Source organism: Bos indicus x Bos taurus, chromosome 4 (assembly GCF_003369695.1).
Source record: "Bos indicus x Bos taurus breed Angus x Brahman F1 hybrid chromosome 4, Bos_hybrid_MaternalHap_v2.0, whole genome shotgun sequence".
Lineage (NCBI taxonomy): Eukaryota > Metazoa > Chordata > Mammalia > Artiodactyla > Bovidae > Bos > Bos indicus x Bos taurus.
Genome location: NC_040079.1, coordinates 81,049,902 through 81,065,807, shown reverse-complemented (window position 1 = coordinate 81,065,807; position 15,906 = coordinate 81,049,902). Strand labels below are relative to the sequence as shown.

General features: G+C 34.3%; 1 protein-coding gene across 6 annotated transcripts in view; it reads left to right on the top strand.

The window, feature by feature from the left end:
* CACNA2D1 (calcium voltage-gated channel auxiliary subunit alpha2delta 1) overlaps positions 1 to 9,502 on the top strand; it is a 520,495-nt gene extending 510,993 nt beyond the window's left edge. For all 6 annotated transcript variants that reach the window (XM_027539817.1, XM_027539824.1, XM_027539819.1 and 3 more), the window contains one exon: positions 5,430 to 9,502. In XM_027539817.1, coding sequence (XP_027395618.1) covers positions 5,430 to 5,546 — 117 coding nt within the window. In that variant the 3' untranslated portion in view covers positions 5,547 to 9,502. The remainder of the gene's footprint in view (positions 1 to 5,429) is intronic.
* Positions 9,503 to 15,906: the final 6,404 nt, after the last annotated feature.

Genomic DNA, 15,906 nt, shown 5'->3' with positions numbered 1-15,906 from the left:
GTCATATCATATATGACATAATCAATCATTCTCTCTGTCTATCTATACACACATATAATTGATTCACTTTGCTATCTAGAGAAAACCAACAATGTTGCAAATCGTCTATACACTAATAAAAATTAATTATAAGTAACTAAAACATACATGGCCAAAAAGCACATGAAAAGATGCTCAACATCACTAACTAGAGAAATTGAAATCAGAACTGTAATGAGGTGTCACCTTGCACCAATCAGAACAACTATCATAAAATGTCCACAAAACACTGGGTGTGCAGGAAAGGGAGCCTTCCTGCATTGTTGCTGGGAAGGTGGCCACTGTGGAGAACAATATGCAGGTTCCTTAAAAGCTAAAAATAGAGTTACTGTATGATCTAACACTCCCACTCTTGGGCCTGGATCTGGAGAAAACTATAATTGGAAAAGAGACAGACACCCCAGTGTTCATCACAGCACTATCTACAATAGACAGAACATGAAAGCAACCTACATGTCAATCATCAGAGGAATAGGTAGAGAACCTGGGGTACATATATGCAACAGAGTATTATCTGGCCATTAAAGAACAAAATATTGCCATTTGCAGCAATATCATGGATGGATTTAGAGATTATCACACTAAGTGAAGTAAGTGACAAAGACAAATAGCATATGATATCACTTATATGTGGAATTTAAAAATATGATATACAAATGAACTTATTTACAAAACAGAAACAGATTCACAGACTTCAAAAAAAAACTTATCGTTACCGAAAGGGAAATGTCAGGGAGGTATACATTTTGGGATTGGGATTAACATATACACACTAATATACCTACAATAGATAATCAACAAGGATCTACTGTAAACCACAGGAAATGCCACTCAACACTCTACAATAAGCTGCTAAGTCACTTCAGTCGTGTCCGACTCTGTGTGACCCCAGAGACGGCAGCCCACCAGGCTCCCCCATCCCTGGGATTCTCCAGGCAAGAACACTGGAGTGGGTTGCCATTTCCTTCTCCAGTGCATGAAAGTGAAAAGAGAAAGTGAAGTCGCTAGTCATGTCCGACTCTTAGCAGCCACATGGACTGCAGCCCACCAGGCTCCTCCGTCCATGGGATTTTCCAGGCAAGAGTACTGGAGTGGGGTGCCATTGCCTTCTCCTGTAATAAGCTATATAAGAAAATAATCCCAAAAAGTAGATATATGTCTATGTATAAATGAATCACTTCGCAGTACACCTGAAACTGACATGACAATGTGTATCAACTATACTCTAATATTAAAAATTTTTAAGTAATAAGAGAATCTTAAAAGAAGCAAGAATACTTGTTACAAACAAAGAGACCTTTAAGGCTACCAGTATCTTTCCACCAAAATGAGCGAGCCTGATGTGAGTAGCATGATGTATGTAAAGTACTGAGAAAAAACCCTACCAACCAAAAATACTCTTATCTAGTAAACTGTCCTTCCAATTCGAAGGATAAATAGAGTTGTAGACAAGCGAATACTGGAGTTCATTACCACTAGACTGACCTTACAAGAAATGTTAAAGGCACTCCTTTAAACTGAAACAAAACAGCACTAATTAGTAACAGGAAAACATATCAAAGTATAAATCTCACTGGTAAAAATAGATAAATTCAGAATAATCTAATATTGTAATGACAGTGGGTTAATCACATAAACAAATATAGTAAAAATAGCTATCATACAATAACCAGTGGTTACACAGATGAAAAATATGTAAATTGTGAAATCAAAAGCACAGAACATGAAGAAAAGAGTAGTTTCAGAATACATTTGAATTTAAGTCTCAAAATAAGTCGGTAAGATGTTATAACTTATTGTATATATAGCACTAAATATTATGAGGTTTAAATAAACATGTTATATTTATAACAGTTATAATAACTATAGAGTCCCATTTCAACTTTACAGACATTCATGGACTGAAATGGAAAAAGGTATTCCATACAAATAGAAACCAGAAGAAAGCTGGATAGGTATATACGTAGACAAAATAGGCTTTAATACAAAAACTGTAGTAAGAGACATCATGATCATCACATAATAAAAAAGGTCATTCTAACAAAAGGATATAAACATTTTGTAAATATTTATGCACCCAACATAAAGTGAAAGTGAAGTCGCTCAGTCGTGTCCAACTCTTTGTGACCCCATGTACTGTAGCCTACCAGGCTACTCTGTCCATGGGATTTTCCAGGCAATAGTACTGGAGTGGGGTGCCATTTCCTTCTCCAACATAGAAGCACCTAAATATATAAAGCAAATATTAACAGACCAAGGAAGAAATAGTAATACAATTTAAAATTGCAAAAAAATCCAACAACCTAGAAGAAATGGATAATTTTTTAGAAACATACAACCTATCAAGACCCATTCATGGAGGAATAGAAAATCTAAACAGACCAGTTACTAGTAAGAAGATTGAATCAGTTATCAAAAACCTTCCAACAACGTCCACAACCAGATGGCCTCACTTGTGAATTCTACCATCATTCAAAGAACATTTAATACCTGTCCCTTGTAAACTCCAAAAAAATAAGAGAGAAATGAATACTTCCTAATTCATTTTTACAAAGCCAGTCTTATTACCATGATACCAAACCAGACAAGAGCACTACAAGAAAATTGCAAGTCAATATCCTTGATGAAAATAGATGAAAAATTCTCAACATTATCAAATTAATTCAACAATACTTTAAAAAGGTCATACACCATGATCAAGTGGGATTTATTCCTGGAATGCAATGATTGTTCACAAACCACAAAATCAACTGATGTGATATACACATTAATAGAATGAAGGCTAAAAATCATACGATCATCTTAACAGATGCAGAAAAAGCATTCAGCAAAAATTCAACACCCGTTTATGATAACTCTCAAAACCGTGGATATAAAGGGAATGTGTATCAACATAATAAAGGCATTATTTATAGACTACATGATATTATATATAGAAGGTCTTAAAGACTCAACCAAGAAACTGAGTTAATAAATTAAGTAAAAATACAAAATATAAAATTAATGTACAAAGAACATTTATTTCTGTATAATAATAATGAACTCTCAGAGAAATTAAGAAAGTAATTCCACTTAAAATTGCATCAAAATGAATAAGAATAATTTTAACAAAAGAAGTGAAAGACCTATATATTGAAAACTATAAGGCAGAGATGAAAGAAATAAACGGAAGATATTCAGAGCTCAGAGATTAGAAGAATTGTTAAAACATCCATACCACCCAAAGTAATTCACAGATTCCATGCAATCACCATCAAAATTTCAATGACATTTTTCACAGAATTAGAACAATCCTAAAATATATATATGAAACTATAGAAGACCCAAATATCCAAAGCAATCTTGAAGGAGAAAGTTGGATGCATGATACATCTTGATTTGATGTATATATAGCTGTTCACTATATTAAGCAGCTGCAGTAACAGGAAAACTGAACAGCCATATGCAGAAGAATGAAACTGGACGACTATCTTAACACCATACACAAAAATCAACTCAAAATGGATTAATGACGTGAAGACCTGAAACCATGATAAATCTAGGAGAAAACACAGGGAGTCATCTTCTTGGCACTGGTTTTGGTCATGACTGTTTGGACTTGTCACCATGGAAAAGCAAAGGCAACAACAAAAAAGTGGGATAACATCAAACTTAAAATTTTCTGCACAGCAAAGGAAAACAACAGAATTAGAAGGTAGCCCATAGAATGGGAGGGAATGTTTGCAATTCGTGTACGTGATAAGGGGCCAGTATCCAAAATCGATAAAGAACTCATATAACTCAATATAAAAGAAATAATCTGATTTTAAAATTAGCAAAGGATCTCAATAAGCATGTTTACAAAGAAGATGTACAGATGTCCAATAGTACATGAAAAGATACTTAATGTCACTAAACATCAGAACAATACAAGTCAAAACCATGAGTATCTCCTCATACCTGTTAGAATGGCTATTATCAAAATGACAAGAGATAAATGCTGGCAAGGCTGTGGACTATCTTTACACATTGTTGGTGGGAGAGTGCATTGGTGCAGCCACTATGGAAAACAATATTGAGGTTCCTCAGAAAATTAAAAATATAATTACTATACGATCCAGGAATCCCACCTCTGAGATGTGAAAAACAAAATGTTCTTTAGTGGATTATTTTGCTTCAGATTTACCTTTAACAGACTTCTACTGCCTTAAAATACAATTCAAGAAGAAATTTATATGCTCGGTGACAGGCACTGTATTAAACGCTACTGAGCAAAAAGAGCCATTGTTTTAGTGTCTGGGAGTTCAGAGTCTTTGTAAAAATATTCTTACTATATTCTTTCATAACCTGTTATTCTGACTATTAGATGAACCTTGGATTAGTGAATTCTTAAAAGATGTTTAGGAAAACAATGAGATAAGGGATTTTCTTGTGGAGTTTTTTTTTTTTTTTTTGAAGTATAATTGACCTATAATATTAAAGTTCCAGGTGTAAAATATAGTGATTCACAATTTTTAAAGGTTTTTATCCCATTTATAGTTATAAAATATTGCTACATTCCCCATGTTGTATAATATATCCTTGTAGCTTATCTTATGCCTAGTCATTTTACCTCTTAAGATAGGAAGTTTTTTTAAAATGCAATTCATAAAGGAATCAAAGGATGCAAAAAATATTACAGAATACAGAACCTAGGAATAAAAGTAATTTTGTGTTACCAAGGAATCTAATGATCCACGAGTAGACAATAGGGGATGCAAATGAGCAAATGGGTAGCTTGTATTTCATGGTTCTCTGAATAGAACAAATCTCTCTTGCTAGCTTAGCTCTTTATTTTGGATATAAGTTTTCAAAGTGTCCTTCCTTGAGGGTGCAACTACATTATTGTTTGTTTAATTCTTGACGAAGGTCCAGATGCTACATGTACAACCTTTGATACTGGATATGGAAAATAAATCCTCATTTTTCAAATTTACTTATTTATTCTACCAGTCTCAAACTTTGCCTTATAGAGCATAATTGCTAATATGTTAATTCTTTGGAATTATAAAACAGACTGTTACATTTTTATATCTTATATTTATAAATATATAAGGATGCTTGACACTGTGAAAGTAAGGGTTTTCTTTTACTTCAGAAATTGGTGTATCACTCAACTCAGCATTTATTATTAAAGTATTTCCTTTAATAATCATCAGACTCTACAACTAAAAATGTAAGGCATTCTTCAAATGGTCCTGGGAAAATTGATTAATCCAAAATTGTTGAATAGTGAAATATAGGACAATGTAATTTATCTGGATTCAAAGCAAAGCAGCGTTTTAAGGTGAGTGGACTAAGCCTAGGGTACTTGGAAAGATGTCTTAGGAAATATTTTTCAGGAGTTTTCTTTTCCCTTTTCTTTCCAACAGGAGGACTATACCGACTGTGGTGGTGTCTCTGGATTAAACCCCTCCCTGTGGTCCATCATCGGCATCCAGTGTGTGCTACTTTGGCTCTTATCCGGCAGCAGACACCACCAGTTATGACCTTCTCAAACCAAATCTGCAGATTAAACTCCAGACCCTGCTGAAACAGGAGCCCTCAACTGCATTAAAATAGGGTCAACTGCGAACTCAGCAGACCACTAGCTGGGCCCACCCCATGGCATCCATCTAAGACGCAGACTCATAAGGCACCCACTGGCTGCATGTCAGGGTGTCAGATCCTTCAACTTGTGTGAATGCTGCATCATCTATGTATAACATCGAAGCAGAATTCTATACATGCTCTATTGGAAAATTTGAAAACTTGTTGTTGCATTGTTGGTGATTACATGTTAAAGGGCTCCCCACACAGTTGTTTATGGATCGTGCAAATTGTCTTGATTTTGACTTGCTGCAATCCTTGTTCTTTTACCAAGAAAATCTCTTGGGGAAAAGAGTTGCTTTTTTTTTCCTTCACTTATTCTTCTGTTAAAAATTATTTCCTGCTTTGAGTAGTTATTATTGGAAATATATAGAGAGACACAGAGGGAGAAAGAATTAACATTGGTATAATCTGACAAAATAGAAATAATGGCTTATTTTCTACAAAAAAAAAAAAATGCCATGAATAAAATGCCTTATGAAGAATGGCTTCTCTGCCAGAAATATAACACAAATGATGGCCAAGTTTTGGTGGGTATAATGGATTGATTGTTTGAAAATAATAACTAAGAAATTAAATTAAAGGTGCTTGAGGGTAGAATTAATATGCGACATATGTCCTCATATATGTGAGCCCTTAATAAATGCTTTGATGTAATGTCCTTTTTGTTCACAGTAAAGTTCCGTAGTGCTAGCCAGAAACTTCAAAATGCTCTAAGAAAAGCTTGTTGGGGGGAGGGGAAATGTTTTTTCTTGTGATAAATGAACTTTGGTTACCAAGGGTATTTTGCATGATGCTGCTGCTATTTTAACTTCGGTTTGTTTCTCTCTTACTGTAGAGTATAGTCCATTGAAAAGTTAACTGAGTGACATTATTGTTATGTAAGAATCTGAACCTTGCAGTGTAATGCACTTAAGTCATCTTTTAAAATGTCTTTAAACTACTCTGAATATACTGTGCAATGTAAATGCTGAATGATTGGATTAGGTAAATGGTGAAATGGGAATTAATGGATTTTATACAGATTCGTGCTTTTGCCTGAAAACCTATGTACAGATATTTTAAGTACATAAATCAGATTTGACACATTTATTTTTTGAAGAGTACATATATGTTCTCAGTGAAGAGACATCCTAGGTTTCCTCTCTGTTCGCTGGAATAGTAGCACATACAATCCCAAACTCGCTGCTGCTTTTGTTGCCTCCGTTTTAAATGATACGAGCACTTGACCAAAATTTCCACACAGTTTGATGAGGGTTTTACAATAATCTGAACAAATAGGAAACCTTGAATCTCTATGTATGCACATGAATACTTGATTGTGAATAATCAAAATTGTTTTTATACAACCTCATTAGTGAAATGGTTAGTGTATTAAATCAGATATTTCATTATAGAGTAATATGGTAGAATTTATTTATGCTTTAAAAGATTATTTTCAGGGTTAAACAGTATTTGAAGAAAGGATAAAAACAATGAATGTGTAACAATTATAGGGAATAATTCTGCTGAAGGCTGGAAGTATGCAGATATTTGCTCTTTTTTCAAACATGCCAGAAACTGGTATGTGTCTATGCTGGAAATTTTCTTATATATCATTTTTAAGTAAAAATCTTATTAACATTATCCAGTATGCTTTAATATGCTTCATATATCAAAGATATAACCAATTCTTTAGCATAGTTTAAAAGATATATTTGTTTTGTTTTTAGCTTTGCACACATTTGTAATTCCCTTCACCACTAATATACCCTAGGCACCACTTGTGTACATTTCCTTATTTAAAATATTTTTTTATTTAAAAACGGGGCTAGGGGGAAATGGAATCACTTTGCCAACTATCGTTCTAAGAGTTGACATCAGTTACCATTTCTAATACATTGTTGTGATTTTGTAGTCTCATTTGTAACTGGTATTGACATTTTAGAAAACACCAAAGTGATTTAAAAAAATATGGAACTTCTCACTCTAGTAACAATATGTTTAAATCATGTTGTTTGTTAATTAAATATTTAAAACTTATTGTTAACTTTTGCTAGACTATTTTAAATCATGAAAGTGTTGAGAAGGGGATATCGAAATATAGTTATGTTAGCTTGTGTACATAAACGACGCACATTAAAACAAGCAAATTGCTTCCAGCATACAACAGACTACCTTAAAATTATCTTTAAATTCTATTAAATATATTTTCATGGCTAATGTCACTGAAGTGTGTTTTCATCAACTACATGTTGTGTTCATCACAGTGAAACTTGGCATCTCCTGGCAGAGTCCTATTTGATTTCATTTGCCATCAAAATATATTTATGTATATGAGTCTTGCCATGATCCTTTATTTTCTGTTATAAATTAAACATATATTATGACAGCCACATATATGTTAATAAATTGGGTAAGAACATGCTCTCTGACTAAAAATTGTTCTCATACCTAATACTAGTCTTCATGCATTTTGAAAGACCATAACACTCATCCCATCCAATTATTATGTTTACTTTAGGATTTTTCTGAGTTTTGATTGTTGAACAATAACTTAAATCATAGCCTGTTATAATATTAATTTTCAAAGACTTAATAGTACAAGAGATCAAGACAAAAGCTTTTGAACTCCTTTTGCTTACCTAATGTTTTGCTATGCTCACGCAGCTGTGTAGTTTTCACTAAAACAAAACCAAAATAAGTCTTGTATTGGAGTTGAATAACAGAAATGGATTTTGCATTAATGATTTGTTTATATTTTCTTCATTTGAACAACCAGCATTACTGCCAAACACCAATCGTGGTCCATATTTGTAACAGGTTTTTAACATGACATAGTTAGCAAGTTTGACTGAAGAGATTTTTAGGTCCTGGGTCTAATAAGATTTTAGTATGATCTTTTTTCATGTTTCTAATGCTTGAGGCATTATTGCTTAACTTGGAAAAATCTAGACAGTGTTGCTGCCATTTGTAAGTTTTCCTATACTATTCCTTTTATTAACTTTAAAACTGGCCTTACTGGGTTCAAATAGGCAGTATCCCTTTTAAGTGACCTTTGCAACTCAAGTGTTACTTGCTTATTTGATGCTCTTTTGTATTTTACATCTCATTTAAATCTTTCTCTCCACCAAAGCTTAAATTCTATGTCTTAATTTAAACTCTGAACTATTCCATTAATCATGTTAGTTGACATTAAAGTGTCTAGAGGTACAGAGGCTGACCTAGGGAAACAAAATGGATGTTGTGACTCAGAGGATACAGTAGAATGATGGTCTCACCTGCCCACAGTTTCAAATATGTTACAATTATCTGGAGCCGGGACCTGTGTTGTTTTCCCATAGCACAAAATGTTAATACCGCTATTATTCCATGTACATTTCTGTAAAGAACAAATCAATAAAGCAAAGGTATGAAGTTTCTTGATTTCTTGAAAAAGTTCCAGGATGTTAAAGTCTTAGAAAACCTTTACCAACAGTTTCATCTACTTTATTTCTAATTCACAAGATTAACTCAAAGAAATTCTGAGACTAATGGGATACTGTCTTGAAAAGATGCCAATTAAGTCTACAGTGTGACCTGACAGAGCTGTCTTTTTTGTTGTGCTGTATGTTGTTGGATCATTTCTATTAGGGATACTTTTATTGAAATGCTCAGTGTGCATCCATGAAAAAGGCCAAGTGGCTTTGTGAACAAAAGATACTTTCTCCCCTTTATTATGTTCTCTTGACACTTTTGTGGAAATTAGCCTGATAAAAACATTTTTGTAAAAATTTGTATATTACTGTTATAAAAATATTTATAATCCCAGAAAATGTTGTGTTAAATCTTGTGCAAAAACAGTATATTCAGAATAAAAGTTTATCATTTAAAGTCACCAGCTTTGATTATTTAATTATTTAAAATTCAGTTCAAAGAACCAGAGGTCTCTGTCATACATACAGTTTAAGAAAGCAGGCTTTCCAGTGGAGAGAATTGTAGATTGTGAAAATAAAATCTGGCATTATAAAAGTGCTTTTACAGTTTCAACCTCAACTCACAAACAAATTTAATTGCAACTCCTTTGCATAACTCTGACCCTTCTCACATGTGCTTCTGCCATCAAGATAGTTAGGAACTTATTAAAACAAACTTTTGACTTACGTAAGAAATTTTTTTCTATACAAAATAATGTTTCCATGCTTCTTTAAAGACTGTGGGAAAATAGTTTGAAAGAAACAAGTGAAATATATGAAATGCATATAACTGTTATACATGTGATTAACACAACTATCCCTCCTAGCTGATAGCTACGTTATAGCAAATAAAAGCTGACACAGTGAAATATAATATACAGAATTTTTTAACTTGTATATGCCTTTTACATTTAGACCAGCTTACCACCTGCCCTCCTATGCTCACCTATTAAGTAATGAGCCTGGTATTCTGTAGAATCTAATATAATGTAAGCCTATTTTTCATTTTAGGAACTCTTTAAGAAAGAGAGCAAGAATACCTACACAGAAGAGGAATGTAGTATGTGGGCTACCAATGATGGTGATTACTGGAAAATCTGACTCCTTGTTTCTGATCAAGGCATTTTAACAGGGAAACTAGTAAAAAGGGTAAGGTGAATAACATTTGCTTTTTGAACATCTGGCTTCATTCTGAACCAATTTATCCCCTCAATCAATCCTCTTACTCCCTGCTACCCTCATTTCCTCTATCAATCATCTTGATCCCATCCCCACCTCTTCCCTAGGGACCACGCCTCATCAATCCTCCTTTCTCAAGCATATTCAGTCTCCCTTTTCTACAGACTTTCTTCCCTCTACCTGCAAACACATTCAGAACACCTCTACTTAAGACACGACTCAGTACTAAACAACAATTTAATACAGTAAAATCAACTATCCGTTGCTGCACAGTTGCCCCATTACTTCAAGTATAACACTAAAAATATGTGTGTGTATTTAACATTTATTCTTTGCAATATCTCAACGAGGCCTTAGAATTTTAGATATGAAAAGCTTGTTCTCTCTGACCTTTTGGGTTAGTGCTGAAAATTTTAAGTTCCTTATATGAAGGTCTGATAACTTCAAGGTCTTGGGCACTTCTTGATTCTCAAATTCTTTATATCTTAAAATTGGGTCATTATTCACAAAGCACCAATACAGTTTTCTATAAATTGGTATATAATCAACAATACTATATAATAATATTTTTATTTAATAGATTATTTTAAATAAGCATATTTTTAAAAATTTAACATTACTATGTAACTGGAAAGCCAATGTAATTTGCTATAATTAGTAATCATGTCACACGTTCATATCTATTATAAATTTTAAAAAAGCATACACCAGTGTCAAGTGTGCTAGATTTAACATTTCTTCAACACATTTATTGTAATGATAAATTAGGCAGTTTCTCTGTTGCTGCCATGAATGTTTTCAAGATTAAATCTGGACTCAGTCACCTGACTATATATTGTAAGTAGTAGTGGATTAAAATATTTACCAAAACGCACACTCGTGAAGTTTTTCAAAGTTTGAGTTTTCTTGGATGCATGGGTTTAGTTTTTCAAAACTACTTTATCATAGTAGTTTTTCAGTATCTCAGGACCCTGACATGTCTTTAAAGTTTACTTGTAAAATATATTCACTGATATAAGGACAAAATATAATGTACCAAGGTTGGAATAACAATAGCAATTTTCTATATTGAGGACTGTTTTCTCAAATTGTTTAAGAAAAACTGACCTTTTGTGAAATTATGGGATAGCTGATAACTATTGTAAATAGTGAAACTGTTAATAAACTTAGGTTAGATACCATTTTATCTGCACTCTAATCCCTCCTTTTATAATTGCAAAATTATACTGATCTGTAAAATTCCTAAATCTGATAGATACTGACCTAGTCCTTAGGAGAGCAGTGTGCCACGTAGTAACTGCAATCTGCTGTTTAGATTTGGCTTCTGACTTTACTACTTAATAGCTGTGTAACCCCGTGCAAATTATATGATGTTTCCAAGCTTCAGTTTCCTCATCCTTAAAAAAGTAATAGTAACTGCACAGTAGGATGGTAATGATGACTAAATGATATAATTAATATATAGGGCCCAGACTGTCAGCTCTCAGCAATGGTCTCCATGATTATTATATATTGTTACCATAATCATCTTCCCAGCCAGCATCATCATTTTGACCTAGAGCTTTTCAGATCCTAATTAACTGCATCATTTGTCATTTAAGATACTTACTGATTCTCTATTCAACTGAACTGTTAGAAGTAGAGCCTTATTTAAAATAAAAAGCAGCACCTTCCTTAATGGAACTGCTGGGTAGGAATATTGAAAATTTAACAAGAATTTACAATAAAGTGCTATAAGAAATGATTGTTCCCACATTTATTTCTTATAGAAATAAGAAATGAATTATTTCTCTGATGTAAGAAATAATATATATATTGTGGGAGCTTACAATACAATAACCTAGCTAGACTGAGTGGCCAGAGGAGGTTGCCATGATACTGAGTTAAGGGAAAGAGGCAGCAATACAATTACAAGAGTGGAGAGTATGTGAAAGCTGAGGGGCACATGCAAGAACCTGGAGGGAGCTGATTATGAGTTCAGTATGGCTTGGGGGTAGGGTGATAAGTAGCTAAATATGAAGTGGAAGATGACACTGAAGATAAAAAGGACCATAGCCTGGAGCCCCCTCCAGATGACATGGGGTTAGGTAACTGGAAGCTGCTGAAGGTTTTTAAGCAGAAAACAGTTTGATGAGATTGGCATTTCAGGGAAAACCTGGATGGAATATGGGTTATTGGTAGAATACCTACAGGAAAGAACCAATTAAGAGGCTATTGTCAAGGTGAGAAACTTGTTGATTGGCATATAGGAAGCTAGATAGAAAAAGCGGACTGATTTTAGAAGTATTCAGAAGGGAAACGGGAAAGAATTTCATGATCTACTTGTACTAAAAAAGAAAGGACAAAATGTACAGTTACTCCCAGGTTTTTGAAGTTTAATATTGTGTGGAATAATACAGTCCCCCAAGTTAGGAAAGAATGGAGGGTACTAGAAATAGGGACAGGTGAGACAAAACCAGAGGAGAAAATGAGGGCTTCCTCTTTAGAAATATTGTCTAAACGTAAGACCAGAAACTATAAAACTCCTAGAGGAGAACATAGGCAAAACACTCTCTGACATACATCACAGCAGGATCCTCTATGACCCACCTCCCAGAATATTGGAAATAAAAGCAAAAATAAACAAATGGGACCTAATTAACCTTAAAAGCTTCTGCACATCAAAGGAAACTATTAGCAAGGTGAAAAGACAGCCTTCAGAATGGGAGAAAATAATAGCAAATGAAGCAACTGACAAACAACTAATCTCAAAAATATACAAGCAACTCCTACAGCTCAACTCCAGAAAAATAAATGACCCAATCAAAAAATGGGCCAAAGAACTAAACAGACATTTCTCCAAAGAAGACATACAGATGGCTAACAAACACATGAAAAGATGCTCAACATCACTCATTATCAGAGAAATGCAAATCAAAACCACTATGAGGTACCATTTCACACCAGTCAGAATGGCTGCAATCCAAAAGTCTACAAGTAATAAATGCTGGAAAGGGTGTGGAGAAAAGGGAACCCTCTTACACTGTTGGTGGGAATGCAAACTAGTACAGCCACTATGGAGAACAGTGTGGAGATTCCTTAAAAAACTGGAAATAGAACTGCCTTATGATCCAGCAATCCCACTGTTGGGCATACACACTGAGGAAACCAGAATGGAAAGAGACACGTGTACCCCAATGTTCATCGCAGCACTGTTTATAATAGCCAGGACATGGAAGCAACCTAGATGTCCATCAGCAGACGAATGGATAAGAAAGCTGTGGTACATATACACAATGGAGTATTACTCAGCCATTAAGAATACATTTGAATCAGTTCTAATGAGGTGGATGAAACTGGAGCCTATTATACAGAGTGAAGTAAGCCAGAAGGAAAAACACCAATACAGTATACTAACGCATATATATGGAATTTAGAAAGATGGTAACAATAACCCAGCGTACGAGACAGCAAAAGAGACACTGATGTATAGAACAGTCTTATGGACTCTGTGGGAAAGGGAGAGGGTGGGAAGATTTGGAAGAATGACATTGAAACATGTAAAATATCATATAAGAAATGAATTGCCAGTCCAGGTTCGATGCACGATACTGGATGCTTGGGGCTAGTGCACTGGGACGACCCAGAGGGATGGTATGGGGAGGGAGGAGGGAGGAGGGTTCAGAATGGGGAACATATGTATACCTGTGGCGGATTCATTTTGATATTTGGCAAAACTAATACAATTATGTAAAGTTTAAAAATAAAATAAAATTAAAGAATATATATAGAAACAACAACAAAAAAAAGAAATATTGTCAATGATCTTTTGCAAGGTGCTGAGGATACAAAGATGATACATTCTCCAGTGCCTGGAATGTATACTCCAGAATAATGATTTTTAACATGGACTTATTTAGAAACCCTTGTTGGAGGTTTTATTAGTTCATTTCCTTTAAAATACTGACTCAGGATGCACTCTAATTCAGAATCTCAGGTATTTCTAGTGTGCAGTCACCATTACACTACTGGCGGCATATTAAATGACAGGTGTGACAATTCTGGTGCAGATTATCTGAATTAGACTTTTCAAACCCAATTTAGATGTATGTTACTGGCTCAATTTTAAATTAACCCCCTTTTTGAGCACTTTTTTGGCAACATACCCTATGATTCCAACTCAATTGCAATTTTTCTGAGGACTACTTCTTAAGGTTTTATTTTCTCTTCTAATCCAGATTCTGTATCTGTACATAGCTGATAACCAATAAAGTTTTCATTGACTGTGGTTGATAAACAAGACCACCATTAAGACGATTTCTACCAGAGGAAATTCTATTCCTATTAGTCATATTGATGATATCAAATGTCTCAGAGTTGAACCACAGATTTCTATAAATATTATCAGTGAACTCCGTCAATAAGGTTCATTCTTATGGAAATGATACTGCAAGTCAGAATAAAATTAGGAAATAATATTATAACAATCTGGTTTCTATAGATACTGTATTTAATTAAATGATGTTTTCCCTGATAAAAAGCTAACCAAAACTTTTAAAATTCCACTAAAAATATAAGTGCTTCAGATTGATGTCAGACTTGCCCCATGCATCTATTCCACAGAACCTCAAAGAGCTCTAACTGAAGCAAGACCATTAGGTACATAATAGAGATGCCAGGCTCCACAGTTAGACTACCTGGGTCCACATCCCAGCTCCCCAACATGTGCATGTTATATAACACCTCTAACTGTTATATATATCAGTCTTATTTATACTATTGACTCCGCAAATATTTGTGTATAAAATTAATAGTCACTATCTAATTGCTGTCCAGCCTCTGCTTCTTGTTTCAGAAGCTCAATCATTCTGATGCTGATGATTTCAGGAGTGCCTAGAGAAACTTGGCATTAAGATTTCTAAGGTGTGAGGGATACTGCAAGAACTTCAGATTTTTTACTTGCTGGATAGTATGGATACAGTGATGACATTGATGAGAAATACAAACAGCAAAAGCTATAGAAGAATGTGGGGAGAAAATTCATCCAAAAATTCACATAAATATATTATTACTAGCTCTAAAAAATCATTGCAATAAAAGATCTTGGTAATAAGAGACAAATAGCAAACTAGAGAACAGGGCCAGATGGAAACTGAATTGGGTTTAGTTACAGGGCTGGGAAGAAGGAAGATCCAAACTGTCCCGGGTATTTGATCCAAATCTCAAAAACAACTATACCAATATCTCAGATGACTATAGATGCAACAATTCCAATAAAATATTAGCAAACTAAAGTTAACAACACATTAAAAGGATAATACACTATGACAAAGTAGTTATTTTTCTTAGGATAGAAGGATAATTAAATATGTTAATAAATTAATCACATTAATAGCATACAATATAAAAATATTATCATCTCAATATATGTAGAAAAAAGTCATTTGACAACAATACAACACCCTGTAATGATAAAAACACTTGACCTATAGGCCCGCACTCCCATCACACACTCCCCAGCCTGAGATGTTCCCCCATGGGTGTGGGTGGGGGCTGGGCGCTGAAGCTTAGCCTTTGGAGCTGAGACCCAGGGAAAGGACTCAGGTTGGCTGCACAGAGGCAGGCTGACGAGGCTGCAGTGTTTCAGTGAGGGTACAGTCAGAGGGGT